Below are 22,409 nucleotides of genomic sequence, written 5' to 3' on the forward strand. Positions count from 1 at the left end.
AGGCCCTGTTCAAAGGAAATATGCGTTTCAGTTGGCAGTATCCCACCATTATCGTCGTGTTTCATGAAGGGAGGATGTATCGAGCAAAAACATTCCAAGAAGGAAAAGAAATGCTGGCGAAACTCTGCTTGAATCCAGATCTACAGCAACAGGCAGGAAGAACAACAGAGGTGCTGGAAGAAGGGGGGGCAGCAGGAGGTGGAGGGAGTAAAGATCTTATGGAACTTTTACAATCAACATTCCTCGGCAAACAAGCTCTTTTGGGGAAGGAAAAAGAAGCACCGGAACCCAAGATGGAAGCAAGAGTCAGGGAAAAAACGGATAAATTGATTGAGAGTAAAGAATGGAAATATATTTTTGAGTGTAGAGGAGAAACAAACTGTAAAGGAGTGGCCATATTAATAAATCAAAGAAATGTTTTTCAGGTGATACAAACAAAAGGGGATAAAGAAGGAAGATTATTATTTGTAAAAGGAAAAATGAATCAAAAGATGATAACGTTAGCGGTAATATACGCTCCAAATGTAAATGCTAAACAATTTATTATGAATGCAAAACGTAAACTGGATTTATTTTCAGAGGGGATGGTGATATTTGCTGGGGATTTCAATGTAGAAATAACAGCTAATAACAAAGAAAAGAAGCAATTAAATTTGAATAAGTTAAATATGATAGATTTACACACTGATAATTCAAATAGAGGGACATATTATTCAGCAAGACATAATAAATTTAGTTGTATTGATTATATATTCATGAACAAAACAGGAAATATTCAAGTTAAAAAGGCAGAAATCAAAAGTAATTGGATATCTGATCATGTAGCTATAATGGCAGTTATAAAGATAGACCCTACTGGTAGAGAAAGAATTTGGAGATATAACACAATTGTCTCAGTAAGTGAAGAAAATAAGGAAAAAATTCAGAAAGATATTCAGGAATTTTATGAAATAAATCAAAATGACGGAATGAGGCAATCAGTTATCTGGGACACGAAGAAGGCAGTTATTAGGGGTAATCTAATTAGTATGGAGTCTTATATCAGAAAAAGTTGGGGGATGGAAAGGGAAAAAAGAATAAGGGAAATAGAATCAATAAGAGAAAATTTGAAAATAACCAGAAATAAAGAATGGAATGACTTGTTAAAACTTAAACAAAGACAATTAAAGGACATGGAGGAAGGAAATTGGAATAATATGAGAATAGCAGTGAAACAGAGAATTGAAATATGGGGGGGGGGAGAAATCAGCATTACAAATGGCGAAATACCTTAAAAAAAGAAAAGAAAAATTAATAATAAATGGTTTGAAGGATAAGGATGGAGTAATGAAATATGGTAACAGAGAATTAGAAAATGTAATAAGAGAATTTTATGCAAAACTATATGAAAAAGAACATGTTATGATACAAGAAATAGAGGTTAAAGAAAGGCTGAATGAGGAAGAAAGACAAATGTTAAATGCAAATATAACAAGGGATGAAATAATTAAAATGGTAAAAGGGTTAAAACCCGGTAAAGCACCAGGCCCCAATGGATTTACAGGAGAATATTATACAACGTATATAGAAATTCTGTTACCGCATTTGGAGAAACTGTATAACAATTGAAATAAACCCAGAGGCAGGGTTAGGTGAGAACGGTACCTTTATTCAGCTCAGAAAAGGTAAGTGACTTTCAGCTAGTACCGTCTGCTTTGCCTGGAAGAAACCGCTCCTTTTATACATTTGCGGTTCCCGCCAAAACAAGAGCAGCGCGCGTCTGAGCCAATCAGGAGCGACTTCCTGATTCTAGCTCAGACAGCGCTTTAACAAGGAACAAACTATTTACAGAGATACAAGGTAGCCATTACAGGATACAACACCCCTCCCTCCTTAGTTTGGATACATCCATCACGAAAGCCATGTGACGAAGTCGTCCAATCTGCCTGGTCTCCGCGAGGCTCGCTCCGACCTGCGCAGTTCAGTTGCGTCCTCGCTGCCGACGGTGGAGGTCGGCTCGCTGTTGCTCCCCCGGCGCGGCTGGGGCCTGTTTTGGGCTCCAGCCTGCTGATTTGGCCTGGCAGGCACAACGCTGACTTCGGAGGAGGACGATGGTTCGGCGTCGCTGGAGGATTCTCTCTGACCCGATAAGTCCATTTGAATGTCTATAAAATCGGGTTGCGTGTTAAAGTCTGTTGAATTGGGAGAGTCTGTGTCAGCGGTTTGCTCCAGGGAGTTTTCCATGCGTTTTCTTACGTGGTCAATGTGCCGCTTCCACATTCGACCATCCTCCAGTTTTACAATATATGTTTTAGGAGCAGTTTGTTTAACAATAATTCCCTTCATCCAGTTTACACCTCCATCAAAATTTTTTACAAACACATTTTGACCCAAATACATTTGTCTTTCAGGGTTTACATACATTTGGTTATTTGTACAAAACCTTGGGTGTAACCTATCTAGTGGGGACCTTAGTTTTCTCCCCATTAGTAACTCAGCAGGGCTTATGTGCGTGTGAGTGTTTGGGGTAATGTGCTGGGTTAGCAAAAACTGGTCCAAATTTTGTTGTACATCTCCAGGGCCTGATCTGCGCAATGCTTCCTTTGCCACGTGAACGTAGCGTTCTACCAAACCATTAGCCCAGGGCGAGTAAGGCGAGATGAGTGCGTGTCTGACTCCAAGACTATCTAAGAACAATTCAAACTGCCTGGCCGTTAATTGTGGCCCATTGCCAGACACTAGGATATCAGGGCAACCATGGGTAGCAAACAGCCTGCGCAGCACCTTGATGGTGGCACTTGTGGTTATGTTGTTCATTGCTATGATTTCCACCCATTTGGAAAATGCATCCACTACTATTAAGAAGTATTGTGACCCCACTGGCCGTGCAAAATCAATATGGACCCTGGACCATGGCCCGGCAGGTTGCTCCCACTCTGCTGGAGTTGTTTTGGGGGGGTCACATTTGGCTACCCAGTTTTCAATATCAGCATCCAAACCTGGCCACCATAAGTGCCCTCTGGCTAGGCCCTTCATCCTGACAATCCCAGGATGGCCCACATGTAACATTTCGAGTACTTTTACCCTTAGGTTTTTAGGAATGATCACTCTATCCCCCCACAACAGGCAACCTTTTACATATGACAATTCAAGTCTTTTGGTTTTGAAGTCACACAATTCAGGTTTCACAGAGTCATTTTGCCATCCCTTAAGTACACAATTTACCACCTGTTTTAGGATTGGATCTTACTGCGTGTGTGCAGCCACCTCCCTTGCAGTAGTTAGTGGGTTGTCTTCGAGCTCTATCATTAAGACATCAGCAGATGGGGCAGGGTCCTCCACTAACTCTGCCATGGGGCACCTACTGAGGCCATCTGCGTGGTTGATGGTTTTACCCCCTTTATGGATGAGCTCGTACTGGTATCCTGAGAGGAAAAGGGCCCATCTGATTAATCTTGGGGACATAAATGGAGGAGTAGGCTTGTTGGGGGCTAAAAGACCCAATAAGGGCTTGTGGTCGGTAACCAATTCAAAACTTCTTCCAAAAAGGTAATTATGAAACTTCTTCACCCCTGCCACTAAAGCTAGAGCTTCCTTATCTAGTTGGCTATAATTTCTTTCAGTATTGGTCATCGTTCTGGAAAAGAAAGCAATTGGGGCCTCAGTTTTGTTAGGCAAAACGTGAGCCAAGACTCCTCCCACGCCGTACGGGGAAGCGTCGCACGTAAGCCTGATAGGTAGCGAAGTACTATACTGGACTACCACACTTTTAGAAGTTAATAATTGTTTTATTTGTACAAAGGCTTCGTGTTCAGTTCTCCCCCATGTCCAAGGGGTTTCTTTCTGGAGCAAGCGGTGTAGAGACTCTGCTGCTGTTGCCTTCTGTTTTAAAAAAACGGAGTAAAAATTAAGAAGGCCTAAAAAAGCTTGCAATTCAGTCTTATTTTGTGGCTCTGGGGCTTCTCTAATGGCTCTCAGTTTCTCAGTCGTGGGGTGGACACCTTCCTTATCGATTTTATAACCTAGGAATTCTACACTGTTGGTTCCCCAGACGCATTTATCAGGCTTAATTCTCAACCCTTTGTCCTGAAGTCTCTGAAGTACTTCCCTTATCCTTTTGTTGAGCTGTTCTTGGTTTTCCCCTGCAATTAAGATGTCATCAAAATAGGGAATGGCCCCTTTAATCCCTGATAACAATTGTTCCATAATGCTTTGGAATATCCCTGGGACTATGCTTACTCCAAACTGTAATCTGGTACATTTAAAGGCACCCCTGTGGGTCACAATTGTTTGCGCGTTTGCTGTCAGTTCATCGACAGGTAACTTTTATTTTTTATTTATTAATAGAGTTGAAAAAGACCGTTAGGTCATCGAGTCCAACCCCCTGCCTGAGCAGGAAACCCTACAGCACCCCAGCCAAATGGAAGTCCAATCTCCTCTTGAAGGTGTCCAGAGTTGGGGAGTTCACCACCTCCCCTGGCAGGCAGTTCCATTGGTTGATTGCTCTGACCGTCAGGAAGTTCTTCCTTATTTCCAGGTTGAATCTCTCCTTGGTCAGCTTCCAACCATTGTTCCTCGTCCGGCCCTCTGGTGCCCTGGGGAATTAAACTGTTGATAAGCTTGTGCGAGATTGATCTTTGCGAACCTTTTCCCTTCCCCCAGGGAGTGCAGGAGTTGTTGTACCACCGGAATGGGGTAAGGGTGATGTTGGAGGGCCTTATTTAGCGTGGATTTATAGTCAGTGCAAACTCTTAAGGAGCCATCCGGTTTTAGAGGCATGACTATGGGTGTTTCCCATGGTCCCTGCTCCACAGGAACTAAAATGCCTTGGCTTATGAGCTTATCCAGCTGCAGGTCAAGTTTGGGAAGGAGCGGAAGGGGTACCCTGCGAGGTTTGAGCCGGACAGGCGGGACCTTGGGGTCAATAGAAAACGAGATAGGGGGCCCTTTATACGATCCCAGGGTGGGGCTAAACACTTCAGGGAACTCTTGTAAAAAGTTAGGCATGCTATCACAGTTAACAGTACAAATACCAGAAATTTCAATTCCCAAAGGTTCCATCCAAGCCAACCCCAGGAGAGAGTGCTTAGCCCCTGTAACAACAATCATAGGCAGGGTACATTTAACATTCTTAAACACGATAGGTACATTCACTTTCCCCAGAACAGAGATTATTCCCCCTTGAAAATCTCTAATTACCAATGAGGTTTGCAATAGCTCAGATTTAGATAGGCTAGGCATGTACAATTTAAGCTTTTCCCACGGCATAATGGTGTATTTAGACCCCGTGTCAAGCTCCATAGAACATGGCTTGTTGTTTAGAAGTAATGAAATAACAATTTTGCCCCCATTTTTTGTTGCCGTGTTATTCACGGAAAATTGAGTGTTACCTCTTGAGTAGTCGCGGTTAGCGGCTGAGTAGTTCTTTCGGCCCGAAAAATGGAAAGGTCGGTTTTCTCACGGTTGAGGTGTTTGATTCTGGGGTCGTTGATGGCGCGGAGTGGAGAAGGTTTCCTCCGGTGCAGATGCTCTGCAGGCTTTCGGCGATGTGGCCGCGTCGGTTGCAGCGGCGGCATATGGCGTCCCGGAAGGGGCATCGTTGGCGCTGATGGTTTCCTCGGCAGCCGGCGCAGGGGGCGGCGGGGTGAGGAAATCTGTGTTGTCTCGGCTGGTCTTGCAGCAGGAAACAGCTGTCCTCGTTGCGAGCTGGTGGGCTGAGGTCATCTGGGTCCTCGGCACGGGAAAACGTGGAGTCTATCTTGGCGATGACTTCTTTCCTTTCGTGATCCATCAGCTCTTTAGCAGCGGCATCGGCGACCTCTGCGGTTTGTGCTAGCTTAATCACTGTTTGTAGGGTCGGTTCGTCTTCGGTGAGGAGTTTGTTCCTGACCAAGGCGTTTCTCATGCCAAAAACTAAGGCATCGGTGAGGCGAGCTTCCGGGTTGTCAAACTTGCACTTCGCAAGCACCGTTCGAAGTTGCGTTGCAAATTGGTTGATTGATTCCGCTTCGCGCTGAGCCATTCTGGAGAACTGGTGCAGGAAAACCATGGCTGGTTTTGTTGGCTTGAAATGGCTCGCGAGCTTGGCTTGCAGGACGTCCCAAGCAACGGATCTTGCTGGCAGCGGGTCGGTGAGAGTCTGGGCGAGGGCGCGGATTTCTGGACCGCAGTAGTTTAGGAAGATGGCCCGTCTCCGATCGGCGTCGGCGTCCCGTATTCCTGCTGCCTTGAGGAAGATCTCGAAGTTGGCTAAGTAGTCGTCCCAGGAAGTCTTCTCGGGATCGAAGAACTCAGGAGCCCGGCCGATTTGGAGGTTGTTCATGTTGCACGCGAGGTTTCTTCCGTCCGTTGTCGCCAGTGAAATAAACCCAGAGGCAGGGTTAGGTGAGAACGGTACCTTTATTCAGCTCAGAAAAGGTAAGTGACTTTCAGCTAGTACCGTCTGCTTTGCCTGGGAGAAACCTCTCCTTTTATACATTTGCGGTTCCCGCCAAAGCAAGAGCAGCGCGCGTCTGAGCCAATCAGGAGCGACTTCCTAATTCTAGCTCAGACAGCGCTTTAACAAGGAACAAACTATTTACAGAGATACAAGGTAGCCATTACAGGATACAACAACAATATCCTCATAACACTAGATGTTCCACAAACATGGAAGATGTCTGAAATTGTAACAATTCCTAAACCAGGTCGAGACTTAAAAGAACCAGGTTCCTACTGCCCAATTATTCTGCTAAATCAAGATTATAAAATTTTTATGAAAATTTTAGCAAATAGGTTGGAAAATATATTGCCAAGGATAATTGGGAAAGACCAGTATGGTTTTATAAAAGGGAGAAGAATATATGAGCCAATTAGAAATATAGTGAATGTGCTGCACCATGCTACCAAACTAAAAGGAAAATGGGATTACTAAAGTTAGATGTTTACAAAGCTTTTGACAAAATAAATCATGTATTTGTTCCAATTATGCAATAGTTTGAATATGGGGAAAGGGTTTTGTCAAATAATAAAAGAAATATACAAGGACAACACAGCCTACGTCAGAGTGACTGGAAATAGAACGGAGAAGATAGAAATAAATAATGGGACTAAGCAGGGATGTCCCCTATCCCCGATGCTTTTTGCAATGGCAATTGAAACATTGGCAAATAAAATTAGAAAAGATATACAATGGAAGGGATATCAAATAGGAAGTATGGAATTAAACTTAAATTTATTTGCAGACGATCCTATAATAGTTACAGAAACACCAATAGATATGATTAAAAGAATGATTACAATACTCCAGGAGTTTAAAAACCAATCAGGGTTAAGAGTTAATATGGAAAAATCAGAAATCATTTGTTTAAATACAGGGCCTAAAGAACAAATTGAAATACGGAAGGTATCGGGTTTAAAACTGGGTAGCAAGAAAATGAAATATTTAGGAGTATGGTTATTAAAGAATCCAGAAAAAATGGTGGAATTTAATTATAATTTAATATGGAAAAAAAATCAGACACAAATTAAGAACTGGAAAAATAAAAATTTGAGAAGATTGGCTAAAGTAAGAGCTTTAAAGATGATGATTATCCCAAAAAATGCTATATATTTTACAGGTAATGCATGGAACCTTCCCAATAAGAAAGATAAGAGAATGGGACACTAAACTGAATGTGTGGATTGAAGGTAATAAAAGACCAAGAATTTTTTAAAAATGGCTGATAGCAACAGAGGACGAGGGAGGCTGGGGAAATCCAAACTTGGAGTATTATAGGGATGCATATCATATTGATAGGCTAATGGAATTACAATTATGATATTAAGAATCAGGAATTATTATTTAGGAAATGGAATAAGGTAGAAATAAATAGACTATTAGACCCTACTAAAGCGATAATAGAGAGTTGGATGAAATGGCAAGATAAATTGAAAATGACAAACTCTAAATTAGCAATGCTGCATGTGATAAATACAAAGAAAGAAAGTAACCTCACAAAGATAATATGGGAACTAAGGAGGAAAGGTATACAGAGAATAGAACAGTTATATGAAAGGGACGGAAGAATTAATAGAAATGAAATAGAGAGGTGCCTGGGACAACAAAACTGGTTACAAACCAACGCGATAAGCACATATTTAAGTAAAAGGGAAAACAAAGAAATATTTATGAGACAAGAAATAAATTTAGAAAAGATACTAAGGGATAATTGTAAGAATATAAAAGCACAAACAGGTAATATATATAGAGAATTATTACAAGCGGAAGAACAAGTAGTAAAAGGACTGACGAGATATTGGCAGGACGAGTTAGAAATTGGTGAATGGGATATGGAAGGTATAATTGAAAATATTTAAAAAATTAAAAACACAAGAATAAGAGAGATGAGAAGAAAAATATTACATAAATGGTATGATACACCAGCCCAATTAGCAAGTTTTCAAACAACGAAGAAAGGAAATTGCTGGCATGGGTGCAAGGAAAAAGGAGTATTTATGCATATGTTTTGGGAATGTAATAAAGTTCAAAAATTTTGGAAACAAATACAAATGGAAGTGAATAAAATTACGAATGGTAATTGGAAAATAACTAAGGAAGCAGAATTATTGATAAAAAATAGTGAGGTAAAAGAATATGAAGAAATCAAAATTGCAGCGATAGAAAGTGCCCAGGCAACTATAGTGCTTGGGTGGAAAGATGACAATAAATGGACGATAAAAAATTGGTGCAAATACATGGCGGATCACATTCACTATGAAATTATGGAAATTAGACTACATAATTATAATGAAGGGAAATTAGCAGCAACAATGAGGCGGTGGGAGAAGGTTAAAAATGATATATTAACAACATCGATGCAAATGTAAGAAATAAAATTCAATCACTATAAATAATGAACAATGTAACCCAGAGACAAAGCAAATGAAGGATACAAAATTGATTCTTCCCTGGTGAAGGGATTTTTTTTTCTGTATGGTGGTGGTACACTTTATGCTTTCTGTTTTGTTTTTTGTAAAATTCTTAAAAAATCAATAAAAAATTATATTTAAAAAGAAAAGAAAAGAAAGAAAACCAGCAAACTTCTGAACCACCAAGAACAAAGCACAACACAACACCACCAAATACCTCCACAACGAAAGCTAACCCCCCTCACCCTAACCCAACCAAAAAGAAAAGGAGAGTACTGGTAATCAGAGACTCAATCCTCAGAGGAACAAAACCTGCCATCTGCAGACCTGACAATCAATCCAGAGAAGTGTGCTGCCTCCCTGGAGCTAAAATTTCTGACATAACGTAAAACCTTACCAAAATATTAAAGCCTACTGACTACCCCCTACTGGTGATCCATGTGGGAACCAACGACACAGGGAAAGACATGAATCAAATAATGAAAGACTACGACCACTTGGGCAACACAGCCAAAAGGATAGGTGCACAAGTTGTTTTTTCTTCCATTCTACCCACAAGAGGACGACACCCGGCCAGAGAACACAAAATCCCACAAATAAACCACTGGCTAAGGGGATGGTGTCACTATAGGAACTTTGGCTTCCTTGACCACGGCCTACAATATCTCCAAGAAGGGCTTCTAGCAAGAGACGGGCTACACCTCACTAGAGCTGGGAAGAACCTCCTAGGTAATCGACTAGCCCAACTTATCAGGAGGGCTTTAAACTAGTTCCGAGAGGGGCGGGTGACCAAACTAAGTAACTGAACAATGAACAAAATAAGGGAGGGGAACAAGTCAAGCCTACAAATAAATCAGAGGATAAAAAATGTCTACCCAGATTTAGACACAAACACTTAAAGTGCCTGTACACTAATGCACAAAGCCTAGGGAACAAACAGGATGAACTGGAATTACTAATGCACGAGGGCCAATACGATCTAATTGGTATTACAGAAACCTGGTGGGACGAAACACACAACTGGAACACGCAGATAAAGGATTACAACCTCTTCAAGAAAAACAGGTCAAATAAGAAAGGAGGTGAAGTTGCACGATACGTAAAAGACCACTATACTGCCACAGAGCTATACCAATCCAAAGAAGATAACCCCCTAGAAATCATATGGGTTAGTATAAAAGAAAAGAAGTGCAACACTACAATTGGAGTATACTACAGTCCACCAAACCAATCAGATACAATGGGCAACCTCTTCACAAGCCAACTAACAGAAATATGCAACAAGCACAGCACAACAATAATGGGAGACTTTAACTACCCTTACATTAACTGGAAAACAAACTCAGCACCAAGTGGAAAGTCTTATAGATTTCTCACCAGTCTCGCTGACAACTTTCTAACCCAAAAAGTGGAACCAGGAACCAGAGGGACTGCAATACTCGACCTAATATTAACAAACAGGGAAGAAATGATAGAGGGAATTGAAGAAGAAGGGACACTAGGTGAGAGTGATGATGTCATCCTCAAATTCAACATATTACAATCACCAACTGCTGTACCCAACACCACTAGAGTCCCAGACTTCAGAAAAGCGGACTTTAACAAGCTCAGAGCAAACCTGGAAAAAAAAAAGCACTGGAAGGAACTTCTAAAGGGTAAAACCACACAGGAAGCCTGGGAGGCCCCAAAAAACAGTATCATAGATGCCCAAAACAATACAATCCTCATGAAAAAAGAAAAACAGGAAAACCAAATTGAAACCAGCTTGGCTAAACAAAGAACTCGCAGAAAACATAAAAGAAAAGAAAAAAGCCAAATACAAAAAATGGAAAGAAGGATTCATAACCAAAGCGGAATATCAGCAAACAGCCAAAACCTGCAAACAAAAAGTAAAAACAGCAAAGGCCCAACACGAACAATACCTTGCAACAAAAGTCAAAGACAACAAAAAAGTTTCTTCCTGCACATAAACAACAAGAAGAAAATCAAGGAAACAGTCACTACACTAAAAACCGAAGACGGTAATGAAATCACAGACAACAAAGACAAAGCACAGCTGCTCAACACCTACTTTGCATCAGTCTTCACACAAAATGGAACCACCTACCAACCAACCTGCAAGTCTGCAACAAATAACCCCGGAACCGAACTCAACATAGACAAAAACACAATAAGGGACTACTTGTGGGAGCTCAACGAGTACAAATCACCAGGGCCAGATGGACTTCACCCCAGAGTCCTAAAAGAACTAGCAGACACCATTGTGGAACCACTTTTCCTCATCTACCAAAAATCCTGGACCACTGGAGACCTTCTGGAAGACTGGAAACGAGCTGATATAGTCCCCATCCACAAAAAAGGTAAAAAGACTGACCCATGCAACTACAGACCAATCAGTCTGACTTCTATACCTGGAAAAATACTGGAGAAAATAATTAAAAAACAACTTTGCCACTACCTAGAAACAAACAACATTATATCCAACAGCCAGCATGGGTTTGTCAGAAACAAATCATGCCAAACCAACCTCATATCATTTTTCAACACCATAACTAAATCAGTGGACCAACACAATGCAGTAGACCTCATATACTTGGACTTCAGCAAAGCTTTTGATAAAGTTGACCACAACCTCCTAATCCACAAATTAGAAAAAAACGGGGTAGGTTACAACACATGCAGATGGATAAACAGTTGGCTGTCCAAATCCACATGAAAGAAGGTAGGCAGTGGGGTACCACAGGGTTCTGTCCTGGGCCCTGTACTCTTCAATATGTTCATCAATGACCTGGACGAGGGAGTAGAAGGGGAACTAATCAAATTCGCAGACAACATCAAACTGGCAGGGGTAGCCAACACCCAGAGGACAGGCTCAAAATACAGAAAGATCTAGACAGATTAACACTATGGGCCCACACTAACAACATGATGTTCAACGTCGACAAGAGCAAAGTCCTTCACTTTGGTAAAAAAAAATCCTAGACACACATACAGCCTGGGAGAAACCAGTAGTGACTGCGAAAGAGATCTTGGAGTCTTGGTGGATAATCAACTAAACATGAGCCAGCAATGTGCAGCAGCGGCCAAAAAAGCCAACACTATCCTAAGTTGCATCAACAGGGGGATACACTCCAAGACCAGGGAAGTATTAATACCACTCTACTACGCCCTGGTCAGACCACATCTGGAGTACTGCATCCAGTTCTGGTCACCACACTTCAAAAGAGACGTTGAAACTCTGGAGAAGGTGCAGAAAAGAGCAACCAAAATAATAATAATAATAATAATAATAATAATAATAATAATAATTATTATTATTATTATTATTATTATTATTTATTGGATTTGTATGCCGCCCCTCTCCGGAGACTCGGGGCAGCTAACAGCAATAATAAGACAGTGTACAATAATAATCCAATACTAAAAACGATTAAAAACCCAGTAATATAAAAAACCAAACATACATACATACATACATACCATGCATAAAATTGTAAAGGCCTAGGGGGAAAGAGTATCTCAATTCCCCCATGCCTGGCAGCAGAGGTGGGTTTTAAATAGCTTACGAAAGATAAGGAGGGTGGGGACAATTCTAATTTCTGGGGGGAGTTGGTTCCAGAGGGCCAGCGCCGCCACAGAGAAGGCTCTTCCCCTGGGTCCCACCAAGCGGCATTGTTTAGTTGACGGGACCCGGAGAAGACCCACTCTGTGGGACCTAACTGGTCGCTGGGATTCGTGCGGCAGAAGGCGGTCCCTGAGATAAGGGGACTTGAAACCAAGATTTACGAAGAGAGATTGCGGGAACTGGGCATGGATAGCCTAGAGAAAAGGAGGGCCAGAGGGGACATGATAGCTGTATATAGGTATATGAGGGATTGCCACAGAGAGGAGGGGGCCACTCTATTGAGGTTGTGAACTCCCCAACTCTGGACACTTACAAGGGAAGATTGGACTGCCATTTGGCTGGGGTGCTTTAGGATTCCTGCTCAGGCAGCGGGTTGGACTTGATGACCCGGCATGGTCCCTTTCAACTCTAACAATAAATAAATAAATAAATAAATAAATAAATAAATAAATAAATAAATAAATAAATAAATAAATAAATAAATAAATAAATAAATAAATAAATAAATAAATAAATAAATAAATAAATAAATAAATAAATAAATAAATAAATAAATAAATAAATAAATAAATAAATAAATAAATAAATAAATAAATGCCTGTGGCGCCCCTGCAGGCAAGGTAAGAACCAGGCAGGCTGCTTGCAGTGTGGCACAGCAGGTGGGTGTGGGTGGTGGTGGTGAGCCGCTGTCTTGAGAGGCACCGGGGCAAGCAGGGCAAAAGGCAGATGGCAGTTGCAGGCAGCCGCTGCCACAAGAGGCACCAGGGGTGGGCAACAGCGTTCCCCGTAAGCTGTGTGTGTGCACACGTGCGTGCCCCAAAATACCCCCCGCACACCCTTTTCCACAGGTGCGCGCTCCCCATCCCCCTACCAGCCCACACGGGGGGTGCGGGGGCATGGAGGCACCGGCAGTAGAAGGGAAGGGAGCTGTGGCCGCCCCTGCCTCCCCACGGTGCCTCCGGCCCCCTCGTGTCCCTGGCCTCTCGACACTGCCCCCCACCCGCCCGATCCACCCCCTCTCCTCCTCCGCCGCCTCGTGCCTTAGGGCGTGACTTCTCCCATGGCAGTGGCTGTGGCTGCGGCTGCGGCTTCTTCTTCTCCACTTCTGCGCTGCTAGCCAGGGGGCTGCGAGAGAGGGCTTTCTCTGCCGCTTGGGGAATGCCCGCCCCGCCCCTCTCGCAGCCCCGTCGCTGGGAGCGCTTTTGTCCCGGACCTTTCAGCAAGGGGGCTGCAGTAGAGGCAGGGCAGGCATTCCCGAAGCGCTTGGAGAAAGCGCTCTCGCAGCCCCTTCGCTGACAGAGAGAGAAAGTAAGAGAGAAAGAGAGAGAGAGAAAAAGGGGGGAGAGAGATAGCAAGAGAGAGAAGAGAAAAAAGCAAGAGAGATAGAAAGAGTGAGAGAGAAAGAAAGCAATAGAGGGAAAGAAAACAAGAGAGAGAGCAAGAGGGGGAGAGAGATAGAAAGAGAGGGAGAGAGAAAGAGAGAGAAAGAGAGAGAAATGTCTCTTGATTTAAAGCATATGGTAAAAAGCACCCAAATAATAACAGAGAAAAAAAAGCCCAGCCGTTTGTGTGTGTGTGTGAACTCTTGAACCATTTCCACACACTCACCTGTGTGTGTGTGAACTCTTGAACCATTTCCAATAGCTCACCTGTTATTGGAAATGGTTCAAGAGTTCACACACACACACACACACACACATACACACACACAAGGGGGGAGGAGACAGGGATGGAAAAAGAGAAGATAGTAATAATAGTAATAAATTTTGGTTTTGTTTTATTATTAATTTCTTTTAATAAAAAAGAAGGGATTTTTTGCCATTTATTTATTTATTTATTTATTTATTTATTTATTTATTTATTTATTTATTTATTTATTTATTTATTTATTTATTTATTTATTTATTTATTTATTTATTTATTTATTTATACTTCTATGCCGCCCAGTCCAAAGGGATTGCCGCTTAGACACTATACTTTTCCGCCCACACCGAAAAAAAAATTAGAGGGAACATTGGGCAGAGTAAAAGGTGGCCGGCGGCTGCAGGCAGCCATTGCCACAAGAGGCACCAGGGATGGGCATGACAAAAGGCAGCTGGTGGCTGCATGCAGTTGCTGCCGCGAAAGGCACTGGGATGGGCATGACAAAAGGCGGCCACTGGCTGCTGGCAGCTGCTGCTGTGAGAAGCACCGGGGGCTGGCGGCAAGAAGCTGCCATGACAGGCGCACGGGTGTGGGGGGGGTGAACGGCAGTGGCAAGCGGCCACGTATCCTTTTTAAGGCTATTGCTGAGGTTTTTCACTTCTGGGCATGCGCAGAAGCGAAAAAAACCCAGAAATCTCATCCTCGCGCGAGATTAGGCTTTGGCAAATGCACAGATGCTGAATTCCACACGGTGGCCACGCACATGCAGGGCGCGGAGGCACGCATGGGGTGTGTGCTCCCAGCCCATTCCGGTAGGGCTGGGAATGGTAGCCCCCCCTGTATACAAGCAAGCTAATCATCAAAGATCCAATGAGAAGTTATTAGAATTGTATTTTTAAAAAGCTAAACTTCTATTTAAACTACATATGGACATCTTTGCACACTTTTGAATTTCAGGGACATCTTAAAAGCCTTTTTAAAATGATCAGTTCAATTGGGGGAGGACAAACAACAGAGAAGAAGAGAAAGAAAGTAAGGGGAGAAAGAGGAAAAAGAAAGTGCCTCTATCTATTTTCTATTCTAGCTCTATCATACATTGCCTTTAATATTATCCTAACATGTAATCCCTACCAGATTAAATTTTGGAAATATAATCCTCAATGGAAAAATGAATTCTTCTTTCGTGGTGGAGAATTGTTTTGTATTATTTGATACAGGAATTATAAATAATGGATTTTGCAGAGTGCATCATTAATATATTGACCAATTGATGAACTGTTCCCATGATCCTTTAAAGATAAACAGCATTCCTTTTATAGATACATGCTATCATTGACCATGGAAGACTAAAATCACACACATAATTTGTACTTTTCAGGAAATTATGAATATTTTTCTCTGGTTTTGAGTAGCAATCTAGATTCTAATATACATTTGGGGATCTGGATGAAGAACTAAGAACCTACCTTAGAACTGAATCTAGAGTTGTTCCATACGCACAAGACAAACAAAATTGGGCAGCCCACAAAATTTCAGGAATTGATGTTTGTGGTATCTTTTTACAGCAGGAAAACCAGCTGTGCTTTTGCAGCATGGCTTATGTTTAGAAGGAAGGATATGGGTTGCAAATGCACCCAATGAAAGTCTTGGATTCATGCTAGCAGATTCAGGTTATGATGTCTGGATAGGGAACAATAGAGGCAACTCCTGGTCTCGAAAACATCAACACCTTACAATCAAGCAAGACCAGTATCATGCTTACAGGTGATGTAAAACAGGATTGGATAGACCACCTCATCATATGTATTTTTTTTGTTTGCTTTTAATTGCATTTCTTAGACTGAATCAGTTTGCACAACTCTTCACAAATCCATATGATTTAGCTGTGTATCTATTTCCTTGTTCCAAATACTTGTTATTAAATTTTAAGCCTGTGTTACAAAGGAAAACAGTTTGGCATTTTACTGTAAAATTTATTTATTTATTTATTTATTTATTTATTTATTTATTTATTTATTTATTTATTTATTTATTTATTTATCGAGGTTGATGCCATATCTTTTTTTTTTTTTTTAATATTTTATTATTAAAATGTAAACATATACATCATATATACAATGAAAGAAGACAAAAAACAAAAAACAAAACATACAAACAAAAACAAAACTGGTAACAATATCGGCGAATAAGCAGGGGGGTTGAGTTGAAAACGAAAATTAGGTCAAGATATTATTGCTCAGTAACATATTTCGGCTAGATTATCAAAAATGATAAATACCAGTGTTGCGTTTACAAATCTTGTTAAGAAGTTATCAGTAATAGTGGTAAGTTTACATAATTAAATACATATACAGTCTCGTGTAATAATATTAGATAATAAAGTCCTTTATACCGGAATTGTGTCAGTTCATTTTTTTTTTTCCCTTAAAGCCTATTGGTCTCTCTGTTGCTACCTATCCATTTATAGAGAGGGTCCCAACAGTTGTTAAACGTATCTAACGGTTCGTTCCTGACTAATAGGGTCAGTTTTGACATTTCTGCGCAGTACATTATTTTCCTTAATATTGCTTCATTTGGGGGAAGGTCTTCATTTTTCCACCACTGCGCGTAAGTTAGTCTTGCTGCGGTAGTTAAGTGGATGATTAGATGAGCTTGGGGTTTCGACAATTTTTGCCTAACTATACCTAGTAGAAAACATTCAGGGGTCTTATCAAGCGTCAAGTTTAATATTTCTTCAATCCAATTTCCAATCATTTCCCAATAGGTTTTGGCTTTATTGCATTCCCACCATAGATGAAAGTAGGTACCCAATTCTTGTTGACATTTCCAACAGTTTGGTGAAAGTTTGTTGTTCACTTTGGTTAATTTAACTGGGGTAATATGCCAACGGTAAAACATTTTGACCAGGTTTTCTTTATAAGAGGTGGCAATAGTCAGTTTATAGTTCTTTGTCCAAATTATTTGCCATTCCTCCTCTGTTATCTCTTTTTTAAGGTCGCGGTTCCATTTCTTAACATTGGGTTTTTGGTTAAAGGTGTCCAAGTCGTTGTAGTTTAAATAGCCATAAAAATTTTTGATTATCTTATCTTGGGGGCCTATACATAGCTTATCTAACAAAGCATTTTTGGTAATCCCGAAATTTTTTTTGTCTTTGTTAAATTTAGACTGGATCTGGAGGTATTCCCACCATTCCACTTTTTGGCCCAAATTTTCAAGTTCTAATCTTGTTTTGATTGTCCCGTTTGGGTTTAAGATATCTTTATATCTTAATATATTATTTCTCTTATGTAAATTGGGATGTACATAGGCTTCTAAAGGAGCATACCACATGGGAATTCCTTTGTATAATTTCGTTTTAGTTTTTTTCCAGGTGCCAATTAACGATTTTCTAATCAGGTGGTTGGAGAAGTATTTGTGGGTTGACGACTTTTCGTCCCAGAGATAGTAATGCCATCCTGCATGGAGGTCGTGGCCTTCTAATTTAAGAAGTCTAGTGTTTGTTAGACTCATCCAGTCTCTTGTCCAATCTAGCAATGCAGCAGTGTAGTAGTCCTTCCAATTTGGAAGTGCCAAACCGCCCTCATCTTTTTTTCCTTGTAGGTATTTTAGTCGAATTCGGGGCCGCTTGTTTTGCCAGATAAAATTGTTGGTTATTTTAGTCAAATTAGTAAAAAAATCCTGTTTTACTTGTATAGGGATAGTTTGAAATAAAAACAATATTTTGGGCAAAGTGTTCATTTTAATGGCTGCGATTCTCCCCAGAAAAGATAGTTGTAAATTCCTCCATTTTGACAAGTCTTTTTTTTTTTTTTTTTATCTTGTCCAATAATGTATCATAGTTGTTTGCTTTTAAGCTTGACACTCTATTTGTCAGATTGATACCAAGATATTTAATTTTTGTGACAATTTGCATGTCCATTTTGGCAGATAAGATATCTTTTTGTGTTTGTCGCATGTTTTTTGTTAAAATTTGGGTTTTGGTTTTGTTTATTTTGAGACCTGCCACTGTACCGTATTCTTCTAGAACTTCTAATAGTTTAGGACCTGAATTTAAAGGATCTTCTAAGATGAATACCAGGTCGTCAGCGAAAGCTTGGAGTTTATAAATTTCTTTCTTACAGTTTAGACCCCATATGTCTTCTTTGTCTCTAATTATTCTTGTTAGTACTTCAAGTGTTAATATGAATAGTAAAGGGGACAATGGACACCCTTGCCTTGTGCCTTTGTATAAAGAGATTTTAGTTGATGTATCCCCATTGAGAATTATATATGCCGATTGAATAGAGTAAATTGCTTTTATTGCGTTGATAAATTTGGAGCCAAATTCCATATATTCAAGCTGTTTTAACATAAATTTCCAAGACACATTGTCGAAGGCCTTCTGGGCGTCAAGAAATATTAACGCCACTTGTTTCTCATTATGGGCTTCGTAATATTCGAGCGTGTCAAGCACGATTCTAATATTATTCTTTAGCTGTCTCCCGGGGAGAAAACCGTTCTGATCTGGATGTATAAAATGATTTAAAAAACCTTTAATTCTGTTCGCTAAGATAGAGGTGAAAATTTTGTAATCGGCATTTAAAAGAGAAATCGGGCGGTAATTAGCTATATCAGTCTGATCTGTGTCTTTTTTTGAGATTAACGCTAGGTTTGCTTCTGTCCATGAATTTGGGATTTTGCCACTATCTAGAGCATCATTTAACGTCTCTAAAAAGACTTTTTCCATTTCTTTGGGAAGATCTTTATAAAGTTCTGTGGGGAGTCCATCCGGACCTGGTGCTTTGTTGTTTTTTTGACTTTTTATTGCCTCTTTTAATTCTATTTCTGTGATCGGTTTATTGATTATATTGACCATTTCTTGCGGTACTTTAGGGAGTTTAGCCTGCTCTAGGATTTCTTGAATTTTTGTATCATGCGTATTATTTAGTATAGTTTCAGAATATTCATAGAGTTTACTAAAAAAATCGCTAGCAATCGTTTTTTTCCTTTCCAGGTCATGGCATGGTTCCCCATTTTTGTCTTTTAGACAGTTTATAAGTTTCTTTTCATTTTGCTTCCTGAGTTTATTGGCTAGCCATTTGCTAGGTTTGTTGGCATTCACAAAATTATATTGGTTAGTTCTTTTTATTTGTTGTGCCCAGTTTTGTTGGCCAATTATGTTCAGTTGGTGTTTAATTTGTAGCATACTTTGTTTGATTTCTTTTTTAGTGGGGAAGTTCTGAAGTTCTTCTTCTAAGGCCCTGTACTCTTCTTCTAAATTAGCTAACTTCTGTTTTTTTTGATTAAATTCTCTAGTCATGAATGAAATAGCTATCCCTCTAATAACAGCTTTGGCAGTGTCCCAGACATTTTGAAGGCTAGTGTCGTCTTTTAGGTTTTCTTGGAAGAAATAATTCATTTCAGTTTTAAGTTTTTGCTTAAAATCTTCCTGATTTAAAATAGATTTCTGAAGCGACCATCTATAACTCTGTTTATTTCCTTTCCAACAGACTTTAAGCGCACTATGGTCTGAAATGTAATTAGATTCTATATCTATCGAATGAATTTTGGTGTTAATTTTTGTTGTTGTCCAGATCATATCCAATCTTGACCACGATTGATGCCTATCAGAATAAAAGGTAAATTTTTTAAGTTTGGGGTTTCTCTCCCTCCAGCTGTCTTTCAATTTTAGTTCTTTGATTAGATCAAAAAAGGTTTTAGGTAATATTCTTTTCTTTTGTTTGGTCTTTTTATCATTCTTATAATCCATATCATTATTGGTTATGCCATTAAAGTCGCCTAATAAGCAGATATTATCAGTGCAATGTTCTCGGATGGTGATTAATAGTTTTTTATAAAAATTTTCTTGACCTACATTCGGGGCATAAATATTTATTAAAGTTATTTTATCCTTTTCTATAGTAAGTTCTATAATTAAGATTCTACCTTCTCTATCTTTATATTTCAATTCAGCTTGAATATTAGGATTAATATAACATATTACACCTCTCTTTTTTTCCCCGGCAAGTGATGTGAACAGATTCCCAAGTTTATTTCTTTTGAGTAGATACTCAAATTTATTTTTGATGTGGACTTCTTGCATTGCAATAATGTCGAAGTTTAATTTAGCAATTTTATTTAAAGTTTGGCTTCTCTTTTTTGGCGCATTTAGACCATTTATATTAATTGAATATAGTTCAATTCCTTTGTTTAACTTTTCTTGTGCCAGATTTAAGTTATCTGTACTTGGGTCTTGTTGCCCTTGTACTTCTAGTTTCTTTTGGATATCCTGTATAACCATTATTGCCTAACGTTAGTTTATCAGTAGCCTGAGTTCTTTCTAAACTTGTAGGGCTCTGTTCTATAAGTTGTACACTGGTGGAAGGGAGGGTCGCTGTTCCGGTATCGTCTTGTGTTTCAGAAGTTCGATCAGTAGAGAAATTTTTTTCGAAAAATTCTTCGGCTTTTTCGACAGAGTCTATTTTTAATTTCCTATCTTGCCAGGTCACAAGCATACCTTCTGGGACCAGCCATCTAAAATTTATATTGTGTCTGGTTAGTTTTGCTGACAGAAAGGTGTATGGCCTGCGAAGGTCTCTGACATGTTTTGGGACCTGTTTTAATACTACCAGTTGTCTCCCCTTGTGTTCTATAGGATCTTCCCGGGCTCTATGAAGGATTTCATCCCTGACTGATTTTTTGATAAATTTGATATGAACTTCTTTGGGGAGGTTATGGCGTCTAGCGTAGTTAGTATTTATACGATAGGCTTCATCGATTTCGTTTAGCATTGTATCTTTTTCAATGCCCAGGGCCTTTGAAAGGATATCGGCCATAATATCAGGTAGGTCTTCGCTTTTTTCCTCCCTGAGATTTTGAAATCTGAGATATTGGTTAGCTTTTTCGCTCTCTAATTGAATTACAGTGTTCTCTAGATCTTTATTGGCGTGTATTAATTTATCTGTCAGGTCTTCCATTTGTTTGTGTTCATGGTCTATTTTGTCTTCTAAGACCTGTATCCTCTGTTCTTGTTTAGTCATTTGTTGTTGAAAAGCCTCGTGTTTTTTGTCCATGTTCTGCATCCACTCTTTTAGTTCGGATGTATCGCTCCTCACCTCACCTAATTCTTTTTTAATATCCTGATGGTTTTTCAACATTAGCTCCTGCATTTGAAGCAGCGTAGCTTGGAGATCTTTATAAGAATTAGACCTCTCTCTAGGTATCATATCGTCAAGGGATCTCTGGGTAGAGGGACTTGGTATGGCTGATGTAGAATGGGTGATTGATTTTTTCCCTGATCCTAGCCTAGACAAATTAGAAAGGCTTGTCATTTTTATAGTCGACCACCAATTTGCCCACTGGTACAGTTGTTTGATGGTCTGATCCAGAGTTTAGTATCGATACAGTAAAACAGAGTATTTTCAATAATGTGTAGTTGGGATATCAATTCCTGTTGGACTCAATAGTAAACCTTAACAGATAAAAGTTTAGAGATATTTCTTCCCTCTAGAGAGTGAAATTACATAGGGGAAGATAGAAAGAATATGTACAGACAGGATAAATACTAATTAATTATTAAGTAAATGTATATATGTTAAGCAAAGTATATAACAGTTACAAAGAGGATACTACCTTATCTTAATTATAATAAGCTTCTAATTAAAGTGTCGTTTACTATTGACCGGTAACAAATTAACAATGACTAAGTAATATATATAGATTGATTCAAAATATTGTTGCAGGTATATCTTATCTACTATTTCTATTTCAATTGTTCTATTATTATTAATTACCCAGTACAAGTTTTATAGTTTATAGTTAGTACTTGCAAAATTAATAGTATATTCAAATATCCTACAGCTAAGTTATTTTTACAGAGAGACAGTAATTATCAATTGATATATACAGAAAATTAATAATAGCAGTTAATATCTTATTATATTGAATATATTATATTAAATTATAAAGTCAATACGATCATTCATATAAATTCATTAAATTAGAGTTGATTATAGTGTTAATTATTTGATATAGATGGTGACAATATATAGGAGAGGGATACAAACTTGGTAAATTACAAAAACTTTATGTAGATCATCCACTAATAATAAAGATTAGGAGTTTGCGAGACAGTAGAGTATAGGAGTTACTTATTATGCAGTTAAACAATTAAATGAAATATCAAACCCTTTTAAATCTTCAGAGGTTGATGCCATATCTGAAACCCGGCTGGGCAAATTTCAGAGAGAGGAACACCTCCCTCTGGGCCCAGCCAGGTTTCAGTAATACACGC

General features: G+C 39.5%; 1 protein-coding gene across 1 annotated transcript in view; it reads left to right on the plus strand.

Moving 5' to 3' along the window:
• LOC139168578 (lipase member M-like) overlaps window positions 1-22,409 on the plus strand; it is a 178,390-nt gene that overhangs the window by 37,898 nt on the left and 118,083 nt on the right. The window contains exon 4 of the mRNA XM_070754203.1: window positions 15,703-15,901. Coding sequence (XP_070610304.1) covers window positions 15,703-15,901 — 199 coding nt within the window. The remainder of the gene's footprint in view (window positions 1-15,702; window positions 15,902-22,409) is intronic.

This window comes from Erythrolamprus reginae, chromosome 5 (genome assembly GCF_031021105.1).
Source record: "Erythrolamprus reginae isolate rEryReg1 chromosome 5, rEryReg1.hap1, whole genome shotgun sequence".
NCBI classification, from domain to species: domain Eukaryota; kingdom Metazoa; phylum Chordata; class Lepidosauria; order Squamata; family Dipsadidae; genus Erythrolamprus; species Erythrolamprus reginae.